Consider the following 25079-nt stretch of genomic DNA (forward strand, 5'->3'; position numbering starts at 1 on the left):
TAACCATATTCACTATGTTAAGTAGCAATTCTCCATGTTGGCTGACCTTTGGAATCATCTGGGAAGCTTTAGAAAGTAACAATGTCTAGGTCCCACCCCAGAGATTCTGATTTAATTGGTCAGGGCTAAGATCTGGATAACGGGGCTTCTAAAAACTCTTTCTGGGATTCTAATGTACAGCCAAGGTTGCAAACCACTGATCTAAAAGAATGGACTTATAAACCCTCACACAGGCCTTTATAATCGAGTTCATAACAAACTAATCTTTTATACAGAAAGCAGTTATGATTTACTTTCTTTTTAAAAGTGTACTGAATGTTTTCACAAAGCATGAACACAGACATTAAATTAATTGACTAGAAGTAACAAATTATATGGTGAGAACGGCAGAGCCCAAGGTTATCATGTTAAAAAGTGGTCAAGAGGTGGTAGATGACAAAGCTCAGGAAATGACAATGTTCTGTTTCTATCACTACGTATGGCATCACTGACCATTATAAGACTTAAAGAAGCAGGCTTTTTTCTTCAGGACACTTCTGTTTCCAAGAATGGGACAATTAATACCTGAGGTGTAGGGTCTATCCTTTGTCAAAGCCACCTCAACCCACACATATGAAACACTCACCAACAATGAGAATGGTGTGCCAACCACGGCAAGATAGGTCTGGTACGTGATGCAAAGATCCAAAAATAGGCCGAGGCCATGAGGTACAGATATCAGAGCCATGTGGTCTCTCTGTGGGGGTCATCGCCAGGCGACCATTACCACCATTGCCCCAGGCAAAAATGTGATTATCTAGAAAAAAAATTAAACAGTAGATAGTTTAACAGAACACTGGGTTCCCAACTCTTTGGGTTCTCCATCTTTGTGCCCTAGAGTCAGTAAGATTTCCCACCATGTACAAAACAAGGGAAAGCTGTTTATTCCCCTCTATAAAGCGTAAAGTCTTCCTGATCCTACCCAGGTAAAAATGACTATGGCTCTTATGCACTGCCATTCATTCATTCATTTATTCACTCATTCAACAACTTTTTTGGGTTGTCATTCAAATATTTATTGGGCATCTACTTCATGACAGGTACAGCCCGAGGTGCCATGGATAGAGCATTGAACTAAAGAAAGTCGCTGCCCTTGTGGAACTGACATTCTAGTGGAGGAGACTGATAATACATAAATAAATACCTAATACTTCAGGTAGTGATAAGTGCTACGAAGGAAGAGAAATGGTAAAGAAAAGTAAGTGGAAATAAAGAATAATAGTGGAGTACCATTACTCTGGGGTAGTCAGAGAAGTACCTTTGATACTTGAGCAGAGACCTGATTGAAATGAGAAAAAGAGAGCCATGTGGATATCTAGAGGAAGAGCTTTCCTGGCAGAGGGAACAGCAAATAGAAAGATCCTGTGTAGGTAACATGAGTGTCACAAACAAGGAACAAGAAGGCCCCTGCAGCTGGAGAAAAGTAAGAGAGGGGACAGTGATCAGAGAAGAGGTCAGGAGGTGGCTGGGGTCCTGGTCATGTAGGGCCACGCAGGCCATCGTAATGACTTTGGTTTTTATTGACTGAGATAGGAAACCATTAGAGTTTCTGAGCCGTAGCTATTTAGGATCCCTCAGGCTACCAAGAATAGAACTAACTTCAGGGGAGCAAGGGTGGAAGAAGGGAGACCAGATGTAGCAGCAAAGATGGTGAGACGTGGTTGGATGTATTCTGAAGATTTTCAATAAAATTTGCTGATGGATGGGACGTGGAGTGTAGGATGGAGCTGCCATTTACTGAGATGGGAAGGCTGCAGGAGGAAAAAATTTGGCTAGAAAACCAGAAGTTTAACTTTGAATATACTGTATGTTTGAGATGGCTAACTTACTCAAATCAGGACTTATTTTTAATGAAAAAGGGTGTTATTGGGGCCAGCCTTGTGGCCAAGTGATTAAGTTCAAACCCTCCGATGCGGCCGCCTGGGGTTTTGCTGGTTCAGATCCTGGGTGTGGACATGGCACCGCTCGTCAGGCCATGCTGAGGCAGTGTCCCACATGCCACAACTAGAAGGACCCACAACTAAGAATATACAACTATGTACTGGGGGGCTTTGGGGAGAAAAAGGAAAAAAAAGAAAAGAAAAAGAGTGTTATTAATGATTAACCCAGGACAACAGGCATCAATCAGGACTAACCCAGGAAAACTGCGCTACAAAGCCGCCCTATCTTTAGACATCTAAGTCAAGGGGCTGTTGAATAAGTGAGTCTGGAGGTCAGGGGTGGTAATGTATAGTCATACATCATTTAATGATGGGGATATGTTCTGAGAAATGTGTCATTAGGCAATTTCGTTGTTGTGCGAACGTCATAGGGTACACTTGCACAAACCTAGATGGTATAGCCTACTACACACCTAGGCTATTATCTTATGGGACCACCATCATATAAGCGGTCCGTCATTGGCTGAAACGTCGCTATGCAACCCATGACTGCAAAGCTCTTAGTGTAGGGGGGGATTTAAGGTAATGAGCTCACTTAGGGGGTGAAGGGAGATGGTGGAGACTGAGGAGGATTGAACCTTGGGCACTCCAGGGCTTAGAAGCGTTGGATACTGCTATGATGGAACCTGAAGGATCTGCCTGTACCAGTCTGTTTATATGTATGTCTCCCCTGCTCTGCTAGACTGTGAGCTCCTTGAGGACAGAGGCTTTCTGAGACTCACTTCTAAATTCGCAGAGCCTAAAGAAGGAACTGGCACATACTAAGAACTCAGTTTATGTCTGCTGTGTGAATGAGGTGATCAAATACAGTTCAGAGGAGTACAGGAACATTTATCAAGAAGTAATATGTCCAGCCACAGAATTCAATTCTACCCTCCTCATTCTGAAGTTTAACTTGGGAAGTATACAGATCTACTGAGGAAACATTACCTCTTTGAGGTGCTGACAGAAAGTGCTACTGAACTTGCTGTACTCAGTTTAATCCTCAGTGACATCCTGACTCTGTCTTTCTAGGTAACATATGCATTTATCTAGTCTGACCCAAACAGTTTGCTCCCTAAAGTCTCTTGCTCTGGGATAAGCAGGGAAGGTTAATGTGCTACTCTGAAAGTTGGTTCACTTAAAAGCAGTAACAGATCACTTATCTGACACTATCCCCGGACTCCTCGTGTGTATATAACAGGCACACACTAAAGAAAACAAAGACATCTCAGAACATGAGCAACAACAAAAAAAGTCGAAATGAATCAAAAGATAAGACGACAAAATGTGACTGTTATTCAGCAGTCACAAGAAAGAGGTAGCTACAAAAATAAAAAAAAAAATCAGAAGATGATACAGGAAGAAGAGAGAAAAAAAGAAAGCAGAATAAAGAGGGAGGGGAATGAAGACTAGCAGAAGTGGCAGTAAGAAAGAGAAGCAGGGGCCGGACCCATGGCTGAGTGGTTAAGTTTGAGTGCTCCACTTTGGTGGCCTGGGGTTCACTGGTTCGGATCGTGGGCACAGATGTACACACTGCTCATCAAGCCATGCTGTGGCGGCATCCCACACACAAGAACTAGAATGACCTATAACTAGGATACACAACTATGTACTGGGACTTTGGGGAGGGGGAAAAAAAACAGGAAGACTGGCAACCAATGTTAGCTCAGGGCCAATCTCCTCACCAAAAAAAAAGAGAGAGAGAGAGAAGCAGTGATAGGTGCAAGAAGACACTGCCAAGTAGAAATAACTATGAGAGGACAGAGAGAAGAAAAATCAATTAGACCAATTCAGAAAGCTGAAAGATACACAGTATACAGTCCTTCAAGGCCTAGCAGTCCCTAAAGACATCACTGCCCAGCAGTGCAGCTGACTCCAACTAAGAAGCAAGGTTAAATTACGTTGCTGAGCAAGGTATATATAGAAGCATTTAATACTCTTAAAGCATTTTACCAAAAAGGCAAAAGTAAGAAAAGTAGGGCCTTAGAATATTAATTTGCCATTATCTAGAAATCTGACCTCATAAAAACAATCGCTATGTTAGGGACATGAAAAGTTAATGAAGCTCCATATGCATAAAAATTGGCCACCAATTTAACACAAATAAGAAAGTAAATGTATGATTCAGCTATACAAATAACCAGTCTACCTCTTTCCCAACCAAAAATTAAAACATAGCCATCTATCCAGAAAGCTTGAAATGATGTGTACAGACTCACCATCCGTGGCAGCAATGGTAAACTCGTCACCGCAGGACACCCTGATCACTTGCTTCCCACCTAGTGGTCCCCCCAACAAGTTGATTCCTAGCCGCTTCTTATAATTCCCAACACCCAGTTGTCCACACTTGTTGCAGCCAAAGGTTAGCAGCCGGCCTCGCTCTGAGAGAGAAGCAAAAATAGACAACCAGGCACAAATGGGTCACAGAACAGAGGAAAAACACAGCCAATACAGAGTTCCACGGACCAGCTTCTGGTTGTTAGAGTATAAAAATAAAAAGCTAGCCACACGATCCTGGATGTAGGGCAGCTAGGGTATCCAGAACTATGAGCAATTAGACCCAGGAAGTGACTCAATATTGTATTCTCTCTCCAATATTGAATTTGAAATGTGGAAAATTCTAACTCAGAATACTTATAGAAGGTGCTAATTAGAGGCAGTGGTTGTCTCGAATTACAGGTGTTGTTCTCCTTAAAGGACATATTGATTATGCATTCATAATGATTATCAACAAAAATTGTACTTGAATGCCTAATTTGTTAATGAGGTAATCCTAGATACTAGGGGGAAATCAGGAGAGTGCATATATTGTTAAGAAGAGCTAATACTTGATAGAATAAAGCAGCCTGAGCTATGTGTATACAGTTGTGAATCGACTCACCATCAATAGCAGCGGTGTGAGTCTTGCCTGGGGCAATTGTACGAATCTTATAAAAGGACAACTGTTTGGCCAAGGTAAAGGAGGTTGTGTAGGGAACTTCATGGTATGCCTGAAACAAGGTAAAACACAAAGCAAAGACTCATAGGTAAAAATGGAGAGGTAACAGGCTGACCAAAAGGCCTTTCAAGCACATCATGTTCCTAAGAAGGTGCCAGGTAGCTTTTCATCTCCAATAGAATCCAAGAAATAAGCTTAATATGTAATCAGAGAATTTAATTAGTATATGAGACAGGACTTTCAGATAAAAGCTTTAGATTCCTAATTAGGGTATGAAAAACATGAACTCTCCACCCTAGAAAGTATCTACATAAGGAGAGAATCACTGACATTTGTCTTGGTTATATACTCTGCATACCTAACAAGGGCAAGGGCAAGGGCAAAGAATTAAAATCCTGAGGACTCTCCAGCCCACAGAGCAACCAGTTTACTGTGATCTAATTTCATCTACAGGGCAGTGTTTCTCAACATGTTAAAATCCATATTCCTTTAGATTAGCATTAAAAAAAAGTCCTCTCATTTAAGTTTAAAATTTCACAACAAATCCAATGTTATAAAAACCCAAATCAAGTAATGGTCCTTCTACATATGCCCTTTCAAACTACACAGACATGCTCCCAGACCTGCCCCGAATTTGTACTCTCCCATTTGAGAACCACTACTTCAGAGAATGCATCAAAATTCTTCTCTCTTCCACTGAGTCAGGAAACTTTTCTCTCTTGATTCTTCAAAGAATGACAAAAACTCATCATACTAACACAAAGAGGAGACTAAGACTTAATATTAGTGGTGAATTTCATGACATCCTTGAAGGAGGAGAATGGAAATCACATTTAATAAGCCTGTACAGGATCAGTGATTTGGGAGTGATAAATCTAAAAAACTCTCCAGGGAGGTGATGCATGGAAATATGTTTCTTTCCATAATGTTAATTTTCTTGTACCTATTTCAGTGATAAGGTAGAATATGAATTCCATCACTTGACTCTTTGTAATCAATTTATTTATTGAGGTATAACATACTGTAAAATATTGTACAGCTTGAACCATTTTCCTTATGTATATAAATGTAAAACCACCACCCAGATCAAGATACAGACCACTCCCATCCCCCTAGGATCCCTCCCACGCCTTCCGTTAATACCCATACCCTTCCTCCCAGAAGTAACTATTTTGACTTCTGCTATCCTAAGTTAATTTTGCCTGTTCTTAAACTTCATATAATTAGAATCATATAGTATGTACTCTTTTGTGGCTAGCTTCTTTTGCTAAATATAATGTCTGCAAGATCCTCACTTTATTCTTAAGTTAAAATCCATGATAGCATTCCCAGAGAAATGCCAACCTAGAGAAGTCATGACAATGGTGGTTAGGACACCAAAGTGGGTACTCACCTCATGGTTGATGATTCCACACATGCACTGATTCAGACCCAACTTGTTGGACTCATTGAGTCCACAGGCCAGCACTTTGCCTGACTGGGTCAGCAGAAATGTCCCATCACAGCCACATTGAACTGCAACAATAATCAAAGCCTTCGGAACATCCACCTGCAAGAAAAAAAAAATCCCCCAAACGTAACTTGTATTAGGAAAAAACCCTCCAATTCTTTCAAAAGTGACATCCTGCATTTAGCAGAACGACTACAGGGAAGTAAAGGTTGCTCTGTTCTCTTCGATTTGCCCAGTAGCATAGAGGCTGTTTGCAAAAAGGAGCTCAAGTTTTATAATAAAGTAAAAGAAGGCAATTCCAGGTTGGCTAAACAGGCCCCGTCAAAGTTTGTTTTAGTCAATAGATCCTACTTAGGAAGACTTCTCAAAAAACGTTGGGAAAGGAGATGCTTTGATGTGCTGCAGATTTTGTCCTCTGAGACGGAAGCCTCCATGACAGTTATAGAAGAAACTCAGTAGCTCGTGGGGTCCCAGTCTGGTCAAACTGTAAGTGAGGTGACAGAGTACTGAGGGAGCAGCCAGGAATCCAAATGCTCACATCCCTCTGCAGCTAACCAGACAGGGCTGGAGAATGGTGGGGGCACATGATGGAGGTCTGTGAAATCCAAAAAATCAAATCGCGAAGTTTCTACCACAGCCTTTTCAGAAGAAGAGGAACAGCGGTGAATCCCATTGAGAATGGTCCCACAAATATTTAAGTTAATTTAAAAAATGTACATAAACTTTGTTAACAGTGAATGGTATAGTCAATTACAGTCAACCTTCCAGGGGGCACTCCTGTGCCCTAGGTGGGTGTGAGAGAAATGTGAGCGTGCTCTTCCCTCGGCTGGTTTCAGCTCTGCCTGTGCCAGCTCCTGCAGTGTCAGCTCTTGCAGTGCTGAGAGCAATTAGATATCATGTGTCACACAACATGACAACTATTTCATCTGGTGTTCAACTGTGCAAGTAGGAGGGGAAAATGGCTGTGATGAGCTAAGAGAGAGTATATTGCTTTCCAATATCTTCCCAAGGAATTTTCCAGGGTGCATTTAGCTCAATGTGACTTTTTCATTTCACTGTGCATGCTGACTTTAGCTCCTATCCTCGAGTAACATGTGACTCCAGAGTGTCCACAGTGGCTGTATCCTCTTTCTCAACTTTTTATGATTTAGTCAGATGACAAGAGCAAAGAGTGCTAAATCAGGAATCCTGGAATGTCAGTCTCCCAGATAGGAAATATTTCAGAAACAGACACCTTAATATGGGGAGTCAGGGAAAGAGGACATATTACTGGAGTCTGTGTGACCTAGATGGGCTTTAGGCAGAAGCTGCTTCTGATTTTACCTTTTGTGGTGTATAATAATCCTCTTCTGAATCCAATCCCAGTCTTCCTGAGATACACATAAGAAAGAAAGTCATTAAAATGAGTGCATCCCTCCCAATGAAAATGTTCTATAAGAATATTCTCCTTTACTGAATTAACACTTGTCAAGGAGAAGCTGCATGATGTGTTTAGATGCACACAAGCCTGAAGTCAGGTTGTGCACCAGGGAATAAGTGGAGAGAGACAAGGCTACACCTACCATATTCGCCACAGCCCCAAGAATAGACTTCTTTGTTTCGTGTCAAAACCACCACATGATTATCTCCACAGGAGACCTGCTCCACTGGATTGTTCAAGAAGAAGTTTAGCTGCATGGGTTCTAGTACTTCGGGGCCGGCAACCTTGTCCACCCCCATGCAGCCATAATAATCAGATCCAAAGGCATAGAGTTGACCCTCATCTGCAAAAGAAAGGAAAGCAAAACCCATCAAAGGAATGACTTAGTTTGTACAATCAGAAAGCTGGGCAGGGCTGGAATGAGGACTACCCTAGCCAATGATCTCACATGAGATAATTACATCAGAGATTTCTCTGTGCAAGTCTAGATTTGTTTGTGTTTAGAGGGTCACGAGTACTGTTATAATAATAGTTTTAAAAAAAGTGGTAGGATCATCATGTTAAAGGTTTAAAATTTTAGTAGGGTCATCTCTAGTCCATAGAGAAAAAGATAAGTACCAAGGAATCATAAAGTGAGTAATGGCAAGAACAAGAGTAAATTTCAGCTCTTGATTCCTGATTTAGTGTTATCCACACCTGACTAAGTGGTGAGGTTATTTATTCCCTTAACTGGAACACACAACATGATCCCACTCTTTTGTATTATCTACCTGCCTTCTCCTTGTTCACTACCCCCCAACACTATAGCAAATTGGGCACGTTGTTACTAATATCTATATGTGCTTATTGTCTTTGGTTCTTTGAATACTGTCTTTCATTGCAAAATCCCAACTAAAATATTACAGCATTAAGTACAATACCCCTCATCAAATGCATTTGGATGCTTTCTGCTGATGGCTTACCTGTCACACAGACAGTGAAATCATCACCACATGACACCTGGCGGATGGCTTTGCCTTGCAACTTTTCCACATGCTTTGGCTGTCGGTAGGAGGCTTTGTCTCCATGGCCCAGCTGACCATGGAGTTTAGTACCCCCCTGCATGTTCTGTGAAATAAAGAGGTCTTGTGAAGTTTTAACTTTTTATGCCAAAAGCTAGTCTTTAATATATCTTCTTAATAATAAAAAAAGTATAAAAAAATCAGCTGGAAATTTAGAAATGAAAAAAAAATGAGTAAGAGGATTAAACCTTTTAATGGTAGGTAGTATAAAACCCCTGCCAAGAGGTAAAGATTTAAAAAGTATCCAGATTGGTATCCATCAGGCCTTAAAAGGACACATTCCCAATTTTGTCTTTCAAATCTAAGTTGAACTATATATTTAATTATGGGTGAATGGTGAAAAAAAATTCTTTATATAGTCTAATTTGATTGTTTTCTACAGGAGGATAGCCTCTTGGAAATCCTTAATAGAAGTTTTACAAATTTTGGTCACAGTTTCCCTGAAATATGGAATAGTTATAAAGAATGTGGCTGCACAGAGGCTGCTATACAGCACTGAAAATAGTCCTAAATGACTTTTCAACAGTTTTATAGAGATAGTAATTCTTTTCATTCAATAATTCAACTGTAAGTCATTATATATATATTTTTTGTCTTTTTTTTTTTCATGAGGAAGAATGGCCCTGAGCTAATACCTGTTGCCAATCCTTCTCTTTTTTTTTGCTTGAGGAAGATTGGCACTGAGCTAATACCTGTGTCAGTCTTCCTCTATTTTGTATGTAGGTTGCTGCCACAGCATGGCTTGATGAGTGGTGTAGGTCTGCACCCAGGATCTGAAACTGTGAACCCTGGGCTGCCAAAGTGGAGCACGCTGAACTTAATAACCATGCCACCAGGCCAGCCCTAATATATACATGTTTTTTAAGGCACTAATTTCACTCCACCTCTGGCAGCCCCCCAGGGGCTTATTCTTTAAGGGATAGAGTTTTAGGAAATGACAGCAAGTTAACGCTCTATAACAGAGACAAAATCATTCATTCATTCTTTCAGTCAATCAACAGTTGAGTGTCTACACTGTCACACAGTGAAGATAAACCCTATCCTCATGGAGAAGTCATCTGAAACTATTGGAAAAAATGAGTTCTCTCAGGAAGAAGAGGAACAGTGAGAAGAATTAAGGGCCTAAGACAAAGTTGGGTAAAGAAAAGCAGCCTGAAAAGAGACTAAGAAGGCATAGCTGAAAAGAAAGAAGGAAAGCCAAGAGAATATGCTCTCATAGAAGCCAAGGGAAGGAAGACAAAGCTTCGAGAAGGAGGGAGTGGTCAACTATGTGAAATGCTGCCAGGAGGTCAAGCAAGGTAAGGACTAAATAGTATCTATTTTATTTTCACAATTTATAGGTCATTTTGGTAAGAGTAGTTTCAATCGAGTGGCAGGGATGGAAGCTGCACCGTAGGTGAATGAAGAGCGAGTGGGAGATAAGGAAACAGATAGCAAGTACAGGCAATTTGTTCAACAAGGTGAGAAAGAGGGTAGAATCTAGAGGGAACAAAAGAAAATTCTATTCAAGATATACCTAGCCAGCTTCGATCAGTGATGGAGGTCTTAGAATTTTCCTGACACGGTATACTGCTTCATTTGTTTACAAAGCTATTTCATAGATACTAACCGCTGTGAACCTCATGGTAATAGAAGAGAGTAATGAAGTGACTTTCTGAAATCACTCAGCTATAAATGAGAAAGTCCAGTCTCCTGAGTCCAAACCTAGGGCCTTTTAATTCTTTCTCTCTCTTTCATTCATTCCTTCCAAAAACATTTACAATTGACCTAATATGTACCAGGCACTGGGGATACATCAGTGAACTAAACAGACAAAATCCCTGCTCTCATAAGAGCTTACGTTCTATCACCCAGGCTGCCACTCCCACAGCTGATGCTCAACTAACAAAATACTTAGACATCCTGGGCCCAGTAAACAATTAGGCTCACATCACAGTTTGAAAGTACTTAGCTTTCACTTACCACCCAGGTGTACAGTTCCTTCTCCACTGTGACCACAGCAAAGTGGGTATTCCCTGCACACACCTGCCGGGCACTACAGCCACTCTTGATGACATCCAGTTTCTGGGGAGTGGATTTTCCACCACCCCATACATAGACTTCACTGGTTCGAGATGTTACCACAGCAATGGGTGCTTCAGTCACAGTGCTTGACCTGCCAACAACCCCCAGAACAAAGGCACATTTAACATAAAAACCACATCAAAGAAAAATGCTTCCAGTCTGTTCCCTGAGAAGAACTGCCAATTATGGTATGAGAAAGTATGTTCTTTCTTGACAACTTATTTCAACCCTCTATCATAGCAGGCTTCGCAATTTCTGCCTCAGGGTTTCACCACAGCTTGGCCAGATCAGATTCCAGTCTCATCCATAACACCTACACTTTTCAACTTTTCAACATTCATCATGGTAATGATGTCCACTTTGGCATGAGGGTGAAATTATAGCTTTCTTTTTCTCAGAAACAACTATTTGACATTTAAGCAGATGTTGGCTTCTGAACAGGACACCAAAGGCTACTTACTGTGATCAAACAATGCTTAGACCCAAGAAAGACAGACCCCCTAGCGGTAATTTAAGATATATCACTTTTCAAGCGTCCCTTGAGCATTACCTTGGTCTTTTTGTAGGTGCATTAAGGAGTGTGACTTTTTCCTCCATCTCTCTACCAAAAGAAAAGTAAACATACATGAGCGAAATAATAGGTTCCTATATTGCACCAGTGTCTTTTTAATACATTGAACAGATTTAATCCTCTTTAAATCATATACCTCCTGCAACATTACGATACTTTTAGGAAAGTACCTCGATGCAACTTACAGGTACATCGGCCTGGCATTAGACAATTCATTAAATACAAGGGGCCAGCAGTTTGGGGCCATTTGTTTTCTATCTCTGAGAAATGTTTCAAGCTAGAACAGAGAGCCTCAAGAACCTCTAATGCACATTTTTAAGTACCTGCTGACATCTCCATCTAGTCTGACTCCCCAAACTCAACATCTCAAATCTCAGCTCATTCTCTCTCTCCCATAAAGCTTTCTTTCTGACTCTCCTATTTCTGTAACTGGCACCCCTCCTCCCCATTCTCCCAGTCAACAAGGCTTCAAATTCAAGTCATCTCTGATTCAGCTGTCTCCCTTTCTTCCATAGTCGAGTTCTACAGATTCTACCTACACAGTGCCCTTTATCCTCAGCTCTCCTTTCCAGTTTGACCACCTTAGTTCTGGGGAGCTTTACTTCCCACCTGGACTGTGGTAGCGCCTCCTAAGTGGTCTCACTACAGTTCTAATCTACTTTAATCAGTCCCATACTGATTTAACACTGATATTAGTATTGCCAAATAACTCTTCCTTAGGCATGCCTCTCATCATATGAACTACCCTCTCAAAAACATCCAATACTTCTGTACTATCTCTTGAATTAAGCACAAATTCCTTCATCTGGATTCAAGATTCTCTACCTTCCTTTCTAGCCTTCTTTCCCTCTACTTACTCCCCAGGTTATAGCCCAGGGTTCTTATTCTGCCTAAATCTATTACAGCTGAATTCCTGGGGTGGCGCTTAGGCGTCAGTATTTTTTGAAAGCTCCTGAGGTGGGAGCCCTCAGGTCTAGAACCACTAATCTATCCAAATACAACTTCCCGAATATTTTCCACAATTTCCTGAGTCTGTGTTTTATCCTGAAAGCTCTTTGTCTTATGTTTTTCCATCAAAGTTCAAAGTTCTAACAAAGTACTGCATATAAATCTACAATTACCTCAATAAAAATTGCAATTAAAAATTATCAATGGAAATATTTAAATAAGAGATGAGAACAGTGATTACATTGTTGGGAAATAAGACAGATAAAAAATTTAAATATGCTTAACCAGCCCCAAAGGGTGATATTGCCTGAATATGCATAGAACATAAATGAAAGGTCATGGTTCTGTATCTGGAGTATTACACATAATTCTAAGCACTAAAGCACTGGCTAGAGATCAACTGGAAAAGCAGAAAGATTAATTAAATGACACAACAGAAGAAAGGTACCGACCAAACAAGAAAGATTATGGAACAAGGTATATACGTCATGTATCTAAGGGCAAGAGTTGAAAAAGAGCAGAGTAAATGTTTGAATATTGGGAAGATACAGAAACAAAGAACTGGTAGGGGAGAAAGAAGGGTAGTAAGGCAAGAATAGGACAATAGGATGAAATACAGACTAGAACATTTAAGAAGGACAAAGAACTCTTTAAGTTAGGGTTTGAAGCCTCCTACAGGAAGTGAGGGATAAAGGACCTCCTTCCTACCTCTAGAGACCTCTAACAGAATGAATCTCAGGAAAGAACCTGTCAGGAATCAATCAGGCTCGACTTCAGGAAATGGGCCAAAGGTATCTGAAAAGGACTCCTCCAACTGCAACCCACTGTGCAAACAAATGCACTAAAAAACAAAGGCCCAGTCCAAGTCCATACTACCATCTGACAATTGTGAAGCCTTGTGCCAGGCCCTGGGCAGAGCACTTTATATGCTACCTCCTTTAATCCTCACCCTACCTCCCTTTATAGAGGAGAAAACTAAGGAACAGAGTTGGTAAATAACTTCACAAAGATAATGACAGAACTCAGACACAAACCTAAGGATGTCTGAGTCCAGAGCCCTCCTCTCTTAATTACTATGCTCTAATGCCCCATCTCTAGATTAAAACTCACAGATGGGCAAGTGCAGGGCTCTAGGGTCTCATCAGTCTAAATGTAGAAGAAAAGAGGAGGTGAAAGTCAGGAGCTACCCCCAAGAAATGAAAGCAGAGATGTTGGTGGACAATAGCACCAGACTGGCCAAGTCAGGAACCACCGCCCTCTCTCGTGGTACTCTGATCAGGCTTCTAACAGTTAACATCTACAGAAAGATGATTTCCTTGTACTTTACCTCCTGCGTCTCCTGAGAAGGGGGCGATCCAGAAGTTCATCTGCAGTGGGTCTCTGCTCAGGATCCTAAAAAGTACAAATGGGGTTAGTTTTAATTTAAAGGAAATGGGCAAAATGGGATTTAAAGAGGCATGTTACGTCCTCTTAGAAGGCCATAGGTTAGTTATTCAAAGACCACTGTATATTATCCTTTTGTTTGAAAAAACATTTTCTTATGTCACATTCCAGGACTCTGCTTAACATCTCATTACCATCAACACTTATACGTGAATGAGAATGCACCTTCCTCACTTGTTCAGTTAGGGCAGTGGCTGTCAAAGTGCAATATATACAGCACATAAGAATCTCCCAGAGTGCTTGTTACAAATAAAGATTTCTAGACTTTATCCACAGAGATTCTGATCCAGTTGGCCTGAGGTGTGGCCTAGGAATCTTCATTTTTCACTTGTAAACATCCTCAGGAGGTTCTAATGCCTGTGCTTCAGGGACCATACTTTGAATAATAATGACCTAGAGCTACAATGCAAAGCAAATGAGACATTAGAACTATACACATTCTTCAAATTAGGAACTCTAAATCATCTCTGACTATAATTTTATAAAATCGATTTATAAAAATTAATCTTGATCATAAGAAATGGAGCACAATTTAGCTGGTAAAATCATTTCACAAATTAATAAAGTAAGAAAAAAGCAGAATAAAGTAAGAATTTATTGGCTGAAGCACACAACTATCATGAATTGCCAATGTCTATTCTTCTGGGTACAGCCACAAATATATCCCACCCTGGAGAAGTGGATACGGTTTCAAGCAGGTTCATCTATGCCATACCCCAACACTAAGGCTGGAAGGGAAACACTAAACTGAAATGAATATATAAGTCAACTACCTGGTCGAGGCACGCATGGACCATTTGGATCAGTTCCAAAGAGTACTGGCTAGAATCAACTTCCATGGCCCGGATTCCTTGTACAATCTTCACACACAGGTTGAGTGGATTCTATGAGAAAATGATGATTGAATTGTTTTTGGTTATATAAGGATGACATAATCTACCAGTAGGGCCCTGAGATGTCTGTAACTATTATCAAAAGAAGTGCAATAGTTCTGCATTGGGTCTGACTTCTTTCTATAACTATTAGTATGCATCAGCGAGAAAGGGTTAGTGATGCACAGCTGCTATCAGATAGAATGAAGCCAAATGGCCAACATGGAGATATGACTATGTGGCCCAAAGCATAATACTCAGAGTATATTATAATCTGACCCTTCAACTAATTCCCAAGAAAAAGGAAAGCAAGGTTACCTTCTTGGCTTTAAGTACCTCCTTTGCCAACTAATTTGCCTCCTAATTTATATATCCTAATAATGATTACACAGGTGATATTCTGTTGCAACAGACAAGGCAGTGAATAATAATGATGATGATAATGATAATATTATAATAATAATATCACAATCACCTTTATTGAGAGACCACAATGTATTAGGCAGATATGTTATATATGATCTTTTTCGTATCCCTTGCAAACACCACACAAGGATATTATTATTATTACCAATTTAGAGATGTAAAGTAACTTGCCCAAGACTACATAGATAGTAAAAAATGGACCCCTAATTTCATTCAAAGTCTAATTCCAAAACTCGTTTTCCCTCCACTATATTATTTAGGAGAATTAGACGATATGCCAGAATAAACTTCAGGATTTAGAAAAATAAATAGGTCTCAAGAAAGGCCAATGAATTTTTATCATCTTACATTTGTATTTTTCATATACATTATGAGATCAACTCTGTGAGAGGCATATACATTTTTTCCTCATTATAGATAATGAAATAGAGGATCAAAGAAATGAAGTGATTTGCTTAAGTTCTCACACCTGATTTGTAGAGGACATTGAATGTGAATTCAGTTTTGCTACTCAAATTGTGGTCCATGGACTAGCAGCATCAGCAGCATCTGGGAGCTTGTTAGAAACAAAGAATATCAAGCCCTGCCTCAGACCTACTAAAACTGAGCCTGCATTTTAACAAGATGTCCAGGTGGTTTCCTATGCATATTAAAGTTGAGAAGCACTGGCTTACACTGGGCTTTACTTAAGAAGAAAAGGAAAAGGACTTTAAGGAATTTGTTGTCCATAAAACAATAACAATCTTTAAGAAGAGTCAGTGTATAATTTTCCATAAAAAAGATCATGTTAATGAGTATTATATATTTGCTTTAGCTTTTAAAAAAATGATGTAGCTGAAGCATAAGAAATAAAATGGCTTATCCAAACTGCAGCATCACATAGTTAACCCCAGAGCCAGTTTTAAAATTACAGTCAACAAATTCAAGTGCAGCATTCAAACTACTTGATTATGGCTATTTCAAAGGGGAATTCAAGTTGGAGATAAATCTGATCTATAGCATTTTAATAATACACTACTAAGCCAGTGCCTGAGTCCTGATTGCTATTTTTGCCTACAGTTGGTTTCTGTTCAAGAAATCAGAAGCTCAGGGATAAATGAAGTTGATTCTCTCAACCAGGTTGTACCATCTGCAAGGACAATGAGGGGATAATACATCAACTTACTGTAGCATCAAACGTTCTCTTTAGAGTAAGCAGTTCAAAAATGACGCAACCTACTGCCCAGATATCAGACTTGAAATTGTACTTTACTCCTTGGCACAGCTCTGGAGACATGTAATATGGAGTTCCTACAAGCTGAACAACAAAGAAAATAATCAAAGAATAACTTCTTTTCTGAGGTAACTATATTAATATTTCAACAACTAAATTAAATTTCCCAGGAACTAGTGATAACAACTATAAAACATTCACTGGCATATCTCAACATGATTTTATGAGATGATGCCACCACAGGGAGAAATTTTATTCCCATCACATCTCTTGGGCCAATTATAAAGGGACAATTTCTGTGGCAAAGGTACTGTGGTAATCTGGGAGGTGCAACAGTTCTGTGATTCCTGGATCACAGAGGCTTAAGGCATTCAAGGCCCACTGAAGGCTTCACACAGATAAAGACACACTTACTAAAAGCTCACCAGTGGAAAAAACAAAAAAAAACTGGCTGTCGGGAGATGGTAACTGAATAAAAGAGTTAAAAGTTCTAACTGCAGGGGCTGGCCGCGTGGCTGAGTGGTTAAGTTCACACACTCCGCTTCGGTGGCCCAGGGTTTCACCGGTTTGGATCCTGGGCGCAGACATGGCACAGCTCATCAAGCCATGCTGAGGTGGCATCCCACATGCCACAACTAGAAGGACCCACAACTAAAAATATACAACTATGTACCCAGGGGGCTTTGGGGAGAAAAAGGAAAAATAAAATCTTTAGAAAAATAAAGTTCTAACTGCAATGTATAGTACTGAAACTTTGTAAATGGCTCAATTTGATATTTGTAATACTAACATGCAAGTGAATTTCTTTTGAATTTGAAAAAGATCTTCTGACTTCAAGAATGGGTTTGGAAATAAAAATGTCATGAATGGAGGTCATGTCTCTCCCAAGATGAGAAACAATGAGTACTTCAGAAGTTCTAATAAAACTGATAGCCATCTTTAATCAGCAAAACAAAGAAATTTTCAGATGGCTTACATGGCATTTTAAAATTTTCCTATCATTCCTTCTTTGCATTTAACTGGCTAAAAATAGTCAAATCTTGGTCTTATCAGATTATTCTTGATAAGAAAAATCCATATAAGGACATGATTGCTCCCTCAGAAGCTCAACATGGCACCATGATACAAGCAGACTGAGTCCTTGAAGCAGACTCCCAACCCTGGCTATTGGCATCCTTGGATGTCTCTAAACTGCTTGCAGGCGTATCATGAAAACATCATCAGGACAAAATTAATTTTATTAACTTATGTTTTCAAGTTCTTTTATGGACAGAACATTGTGAAACCAGAAGAGTAATAACTGAGTTTTATAATTCCTAAAAGGAGGAGATCACTGTCTTTAAAGATCAACTTATGTCTACTCCTCACCAATATTCTTTCTTAAGATCAGGTAAGAAGGGAGTCCCGCAGTTCAGACCACGTATGATATTAAAGGGCAGATTGTTCTCTCGGCATCGGCCTTTATTTGAAATACAGGGCTTCTGAACTAGAAAAATTCAAAAGACACACAAAGAGAGATTGTCCAATCCTGAGTTCAAACATTAAATAAGAGATATAGTGAAATCTACTAAAGAGCCTGGGCTGGAAAAAACAGTAAAGCATTTTATTGCTTTTAGATGTCTCTAGTCAGTGTTGCAAAGGGCTATGAGGTCGGAGCTGTAACGTGGACAGACTCTTGAAAGAACATCAGACTATGTAAATGCCTGTTAGTGAGCCCAGGAAAAAGACTCCTGAAGACTTGCTCTATAAGTACGGAAAACCCGCAAGAATATTGAGGAAAGTGCAAGATTTAGGAAGTATAGTTACATCTCTTGGTGCTGGAAAGGAAAAAAAAATTAAGACAAGGGCAACGCATACTTACCGTCTCAGCCATGGAATACTCAGAATTAAGTTTCTTTGCTAGGCCATAATCTCCAAGTTTTATCAGGTTTGCCTTTGTCAGAAAAATATTTAATGTCTTTATATCTCTGAAAAAAAAAGATGCTGCACATTAACCTATATAGTTAGTTGTTTTATCTCATCCCCCACCCACCTAGGATTAGTACAGAGTAATAATGAGTGTGTCACCACTGCTCAGACAGTCATGGGATGCCAAATAGTGGTCATCACTTTCACATGCACCTTAACATTGAAAAGGGAACTTGAGTGAGTGGAGGCAGAGAATTAACTTCATCCTCCAGGGCTTCACAGCACAGGCATGTCTCCCATAGTACTGACGCCATTAGAAGAAGTTGAGAGGGTCAGACAAAAAACCAGCATCCTAGGTAATCCTAATTCCTACAAGGTGCACAGCATCTTCATTGACCACTTATGCCTTGGATTAAGTGATATCAAGGCAATTTTAACACTTGTTTGGTGTCAAAGTTTCAAATCTGCTAAGGCAAGAGAAAATGCTCCTCACCCCAGCAGCAACATGGTTAGGCTGTGTAGATTACCTAAATAAAATCACTGGCTATTTTTCTAAAGGTGAATTGACATATATAACACAAATAAACTGCCTGGTTCACACTCTGCCTTCTTTTATTGGAAGACGTGAAAAAACTAGAACAATATTCTCTGTAACTTTTGAAAAGAAAATAACAATATGCAACTATAGCCATTCAACAGCTATCAAGAAATATATGCTAACTGAATGAACAAACCAACAAAAAAAGAAATACTGGTATATTAACAGTAATCTCTAGCAATGGGCAATGACTCACTTCAGAAAAGTATAATGATGTGGAAATGTTCTTATAATGGTTGTGTCTTATAGCTAGAAATGAATAGAAAGCTGTTTTGTCCCCCCAAAGATCTGGTAAAATTGTATAATTAATTGTACAAAATGAATAGGCTTCTTATTTAAATTAAAAGATTTAATTAGAAAATTAAAAACAATTGCCAAGTATTACCACTCAGAGAAAACATTTACTGTGAATTCCAACCAATCTAATACCACTTCTCATAGTGGCTTCTAGGGTCTACTGAGGAATTAATGAACTGAACTCTAAAATATCTCTTCAAGAAATGACTGAGCAGTACTTAGTTATTGAGACTCTTCTTTTACTTATTCATTCATTTATTTTAAGGAAGATTAGCCCTGAGCTAACATCCACTGCCAATCCTTCTCTTTTTTTTTGCTGAGGAAGACTGGCCCTGAGCTAACATCCGTGCCCATCTCCCTCTACTTTATATGTGGGACGCCTGTCACAGCATGGGTTGATAAGTGGTGTGCGGGTCTGCACCTGGGATCCAAACCAGCGAACCCCAGGCCACCGAAGTGGAGTGTGTGAACTTAACCGCTGCACCACTGGGCCAGCCCCTTGAGATTCTTCTTAAACATAGTTTAACTTCAGGAAGTGAAGATAGCACCCCTCATCACTCACTTTTTCTTTTCTAAATTATATCAATGGAATAGACTTGACTGCTTAATCAAGAAAATAACGGTCCTGATGGGAGGTACCCAAGGTGGGAGTTGGATTGGTGGGGAGGAATCCATCCCATAATCTTTCACTCATTACCTATGAAGGATTCCAGCTTTATGGATACAGCTCACTGCTGAAACAATCTGAAATAGGTACCACACCACCATCTGCAGAGAAAAAATAAATTATATTTGCAAGCAAAAAACCAAAAAAAGTTGCATTTAAATAAACACACACATACGCACTCTCAAACAAACAAAACAAAGGAAGCTGCAACCAGAGGTTATGATTCAACATGACTTGACATCTCTTGTTTGTAGGTTGAGTAGGCAAAGAAAAGTGGTAGGGGTAAAAAGAAAAAGCAGGTCATCATAAAATAGTTTCAATGTCATTATAAAATATAGTATGGTGAAGCAGACTTGTGGAAAGAAATCCAGGAATAATGCAAAGGTATAGAAAACTGGGCATACCAGTATGTAGTAATAGAACCGGGAAAGAAAGCCCATAGAGACTCATGATGTGGAGGTAAAACGTTTAGGAAGCAGCTATAGACAGCTTCCTTGTTAGAGGTTTCCTTTGCCATGAATATCAACCAGAGCCCGGAAGGAGTCTGAACAAAAGGAAAAAGACACTCTTCATTGTTGGAAGAGTAAATACAGAACTAGAATGCAAGAATCACAACATTACAATTCTAGCTTCCTTCCACAGAAATATGAATTACCTCTTCCTCAAACAACTTGTCCTTCTGACGAAGGATTTTGTCATACAGGTTCCCTCCTGTAATTAAACAAAAGACAGGTTTGAATTGCTTAATAGAGATCAAAGCTTGGCTCCTGTATCTACTGGGGTTTTAACAGGTGACACAAAGAAAGAAAGGATTCCGCTTCCTCTCCAAAGGAAACTCCTTCTTCCCTCTTGGTTTTTCAAATGGGTACAAAACTCTTCACATCTTTCAAAGACTGTATGCAAAATATTCTTCAAAGATTTCCCTCCCTAACAGAAGAGGCTCAATACAAAAACAGGAAGTATGACATTTTTAGAAAACATTAGAATTAAAGACCATTCCTATAGTACCCCGATTAGTGAAATTACCTTGAATGTCTTCAAGAGCAGATGATTTTCTTTTCTAGAACTCCTTTTAAAAGACTCTGCAATATTTTTGTAACAACTCTCTCAATGTGACTACTAGAACATTTGGATTCCAACTGTGATGCAATGTTTTGTATATACAGGTGTATATCAACAACTTCTTTTTCTTTCCACTTCATGATCAAAAGGCTTCCCCAAACTCAGGGTACACCCCAGACTGTTTCCAATCATTACTCCCTTTACTAACTCCTTCCTGCAGAGTAAGTCTGTTTGCTTCTCCTTTTCCTTTATCAAGTAATACAGACTGCAAATGATCACGCTTCATTTTACTTCCTACCTGCAACTGGCTAAGTTTCACAACTTTTTTCCCCTGCAATTCAGTAACTCGGAGTTTCAATAAATGTACCATTTGTTCTAGTTCCTCCTAACCACAAAGGAAGTTAACTACTTGAGGCTTCTGCTACTTCGAAAATCTCTTACATAATCTTGTACATTTAGCATTGATCAGAACCAGGAACAATTATGATACACAAAAGTCTAGACAAGAAAGTTAGAAGTCTAGGAGCTCTCTCTTAGAGATTTAAGCAAAGAATATGCTGGAATCTCTTTAGCATGCAACTCAAGAAAGGGCTTTGGGGGTTCTCTTATGCAATACGAAGGATAACAGCAAGTATAGTATGTATCAAACATTTGCTACATCCCAAGTACCATGCCAGGGGCTTTACATATTCATTTAATACATCAACCTTAAGAGGTAGGTACTGTATATCAACAAACTCATATTAAGATGAGGAAGCTGAGGCACACAGAAGTCAAGTTTCTTGCACAGGTTACAGAGCTAAAAAGTAGTGGAGCTTGAGATATGGGTTTAGAGTCTATTTTCTTAATAACTAGGCTATACTGCCATCTGACGAGCAAAATGGGCCAAAGAAATCAGAGACCAGATAAATAAGGCCATGCTTCACTATGTATCATTTTCATTCAGCTATGATCTTTGGACCATTTTCAATAGGATAGCTTTGGCTGAAGTCAATATAAATAAATATCAGCTATAAGATTTCATTAAATATATCAAGCAGTGCCAAGCCACACTACGTCTCTACTGTCATTTCATGAGAAAAAACCCTGAAAAATGAATGTAAAATTCAACTGAACAAATAATTTGAACAACTATAATCACAAGGGAGACTTTGAGTATGCAGGGGAAAATCCCTCCCCTTATTTTATACATCGCTTCAAAACTCTCCAGGACCTGAACTATTTCTCTTAAACTCTAGAAATCCACTCAAAGCTTTTATCACTGTATATGTCTCTTCTTTTTCTCTCTCCCTTAAGCTAAGTATGAGCACAAGAATGTCTTGCCAGAGGAAGTCCCACTGAATTCTACCTTACCATTACAATATTCCAGCTCAATCAGTAGGGTGGTATTGTCCATGAAGTGATTGTAGTAGGCAATGATGTTGTCATGCTGCAGCAGGGCCAGAATAACAATCTCATTCAAGGCATCACGACGTTCCTTCTCAGACAGTCGGGTCAAATCAACTTCCTTCCACACAACCAGTGAGTCATCCTACAACACAGTAATAGAGGTATCGTGCTTTCCTCTTGCTTGGCAGAGAATGAATCCACACCCGGATCTGCAGGCCTAGAAAGAAAACTTCCTAGATGGGCAGAGAGTGACTCCTTTTACTTTTTCCTTTAAACAAAACATGAACAGACTTTAAAGGTTCTGCCTATAATTGAGCATCATAATTTACTGCAGGACTAGGGAAAGTGAATCATTAAGATGCTATGACGTTGTTACACTTAACTTGCATGATGTCAGTTCCAGGTAAAAATATAGGATGGAGGGAGATCTCAAAGATTCTATTGCGGGACATTAGGACAGACTGCTAATCATGATGAGGACTGTAGTAGGGCTAGAATATTGGAGAATTAAAGAACTGGAGAGTGGTTGTCTATAGCTGGCCACAGTTTCTTGTAAAATGGAGATATTAAACAACTCTAATTTTATAAATTTAGATTTCTCTAATGATTTTCATCTATCCTTTCTGGATAATAAGTCATGTCTAAGGACTCTGAATTCACTTCTCTCACCCTGCCCCATTTTGCAACTCTGCATCTCCTGTCACTTTCATGGATCACATGTTTTCCTCTACTCAGGAAAACTTACCTGCAGCTCCCAATATCCACTTCCTTTTATAATATCTCTAATTCTTTACTGATGCTGCTCCCCAGTCCAGGGGCATGCCCACCTAAATAAACCTACCTATCCTTTAGAATGGCTCTGCCAGGCCTTTAAACCTTTTTTGGGAAGATTCTGATGAACCTTCTACTGTACATTTACTCAATGCAACCATTTCCTTAATTGTCAGAGCTCATATTGAGATAATATTTGTCCATTGTTTTTCATTTATATACACATACAACTTCAATGCTATTTGTTTACTAACAGGGCTAACTTGTCTTCCCATTGAAATATGGGAAGCTTCTTGAGGGAAAGAGCTGCTTCTAATTAAACCTTTGTAAATTTACAGATCTAATGAACATCTGGTGATATGGATAATACTATGCAGTTTTTGGGAAGTATAATCAAATTTAACTTAAAACAATCTCAGTGATCAAGTTCAACACGATAATAATGGAAAGGCACAGACAGGCAAGGAGATGTGAAACCTCATTCCAGCCCAAGATTTACTTCTAATTAAGTGGGCAAGTCACTTAAAGATACTGTCTTAGTTTCTTTTACTATAAAATAAGAATACCAAAACCCTTCTCCTCTTTCTCATATTGTGAGTACAAATAAGAAAATAGAATACTAACAGTAACTCCAACATCATATATTAGTGTTGCATTAGGATAAAAAGTAACACAAAAATATTCTCTTGCAATTACCTCTCTCCTTCTCCATCTTTCAGCCTTAAAAGTCTGCTGGCTTGGAACCCACGCTAGAACTGCAGATGGTTCACTGATGGATGAACCACCTTCAGTAACCCCACCAAGTTCTCATTAAAAGCTTAGCTATTCTAAAGCTAGAGTTTTAAGACATTAGTGAGCAAACCCACTTTATGGTTAGTTTTTGGAAGTAGCATCACCACTACAGGGTTTTAGATCTGTATATATTCTGAACTTGGGGGTTGGTGATGCATGAATCTCTTCAAAGGATGTGTATCTGTGCAATAGTGGGTGGGGGGGACTGTGCTTACACTAGGTTCTCAAAGGAGTCCTTGTCCCCCGTAAAGATAAGGACGAATGGCTCAGACTATACTAAAAACCTATTTGCCGTGCATAAACGCTGCTGGATAAACACTGATGAATAACCTAACACGTGACGATCTTCAAGAAAAATCTCCAATCGAGAGTTCATATCTGAATTTAAAAATAGCGGCCAAGACAGAGGAGTTGCTATCTTGTGGGACTTTTGAAGCTCTGCCCCTCCTCCCCACCCCGACCTTGGAGAGCTATACAGCAGGAAAGGAAGGAAGTTTTGACAATGCCTCACATTCGTATACCACTTTAATTCACAGTTTGCAAAGTACCTTCGTTCGATTCTCAAAATAACCTTAAAAAAGAAAGATGATTTTTACGGTAGTTATCACTAACTCCAATTTACAGATGGAGAAACTAAGGCTTAAGGAAGATTCTATGACGTGCTTAGTTTCCCGGGTTAAACAAAAACGACCAGTTAGTAAAAGCAGTGACCTAACGAAGCCCTAGTGCAGGTGCGCTGGCAAAGCGGTGAAGACCTGAGACACACACCCCGCGGGCGGCCAACGCTAAGTGGGACGCGGCGCCGACGCAGGGGAAGCGGGGCCGCTAAGGAGGGGCTCGGGCGGCGGGGGCCGCTACCTCGGTGCGGCGGTACAGCGTGGCCTCCCCGAAGGCGCCGCGGCCCAGGACGCGGATGGGGATGTAGTGCAGCTCCTCCTGCTCCGCCGCGCCGCCGCCGGCTCGCGGCCCCGGACTGGCGCTGGGCCCCGGGCCCGAGTCCCCGCCACCCCCGGACTCGCTCCCAAAGTCCGAGTTGATGGAATCGCAGTGTCGCTCGTACTCGCCCAGCACCGACATGGCGGCGGCCGCGGAACCGGCCTGCGTGTCCCGGCGGCGCTGGCTGCGCTCAGCCGCTCTCGCTTCAGACGCCGGCCCGCGCCTCCGTCAGCCCCACAGCCCCGCGAGGCTCCATGGTGGCTCCGTCCCCTGACCCGGAAGCAGACCTGGG

General features: G+C 40.2%; 2 protein-coding genes across 2 annotated transcripts in view; one reads left to right on the forward strand and one right to left on the reverse strand.

Moving 5' to 3' along the window:
* ZC2HC1C (zinc finger C2HC-type containing 1C) overlaps positions 1–9898 on the forward strand; it is a 31491-nt gene extending 21593 nt beyond the window's left edge. Inside the window, exon 4 of the mRNA XM_046647339.1 lies at positions 9821–9898. Within this exon, the coding sequence (XP_046503295.1) occupies positions 9821–9835 (15 nt within the window). The 3' untranslated portion in view covers positions 9836–9898. The remainder of the gene's footprint in view (positions 1–9820) is intronic.
* Positions 1–25075, reverse strand: part of NEK9 (NIMA related kinase 9) — a 34914-nt gene extending 9839 nt beyond the window's left edge. The window contains exons 1-17 of the mRNA XM_046647330.1: positions 24710–25075; positions 22253–22430; positions 20493–20548; positions 19868–19938; positions 18229–18334; positions 16320–16451; positions 14630–14740; positions 13741–13805; positions 11445–11495; positions 10793–10985; positions 8732–8876; positions 7912–8112; positions 7673–7719; positions 6293–6448; positions 4843–4951; positions 4181–4342; positions 626–796 (exon numbers count right to left, since the gene is read on the reverse strand). Of these exons, the coding sequence (XP_046503286.1) occupies positions 626–796; positions 4181–4342; positions 4843–4951; positions 6293–6448; positions 7673–7719; positions 7912–8112; positions 8732–8876; positions 10793–10985; positions 11445–11495; positions 13741–13805; positions 14630–14740; positions 16320–16451; positions 18229–18334; positions 19868–19938; positions 20493–20548; positions 22253–22430; positions 24710–24928 (2173 nt within the window). The 5' untranslated portion in view covers positions 24929–25075. The remainder of the gene's footprint in view (positions 1–625; positions 797–4180; positions 4343–4842; positions 4952–6292; positions 6449–7672; positions 7720–7911; positions 8113–8731; positions 8877–10792; positions 10986–11444; positions 11496–13740; positions 13806–14629; positions 14741–16319; positions 16452–18228; positions 18335–19867; positions 19939–20492; positions 20549–22252; positions 22431–24709) is intronic.
* Positions 25076–25079: the final 4 nt, after the last annotated feature.

Source organism: Equus quagga, chromosome 20, assembly GCF_021613505.1.
Source record: "Equus quagga isolate Etosha38 chromosome 20, UCLA_HA_Equagga_1.0, whole genome shotgun sequence".
NCBI classification, from domain to species: domain Eukaryota; kingdom Metazoa; phylum Chordata; class Mammalia; order Perissodactyla; family Equidae; genus Equus; species Equus quagga.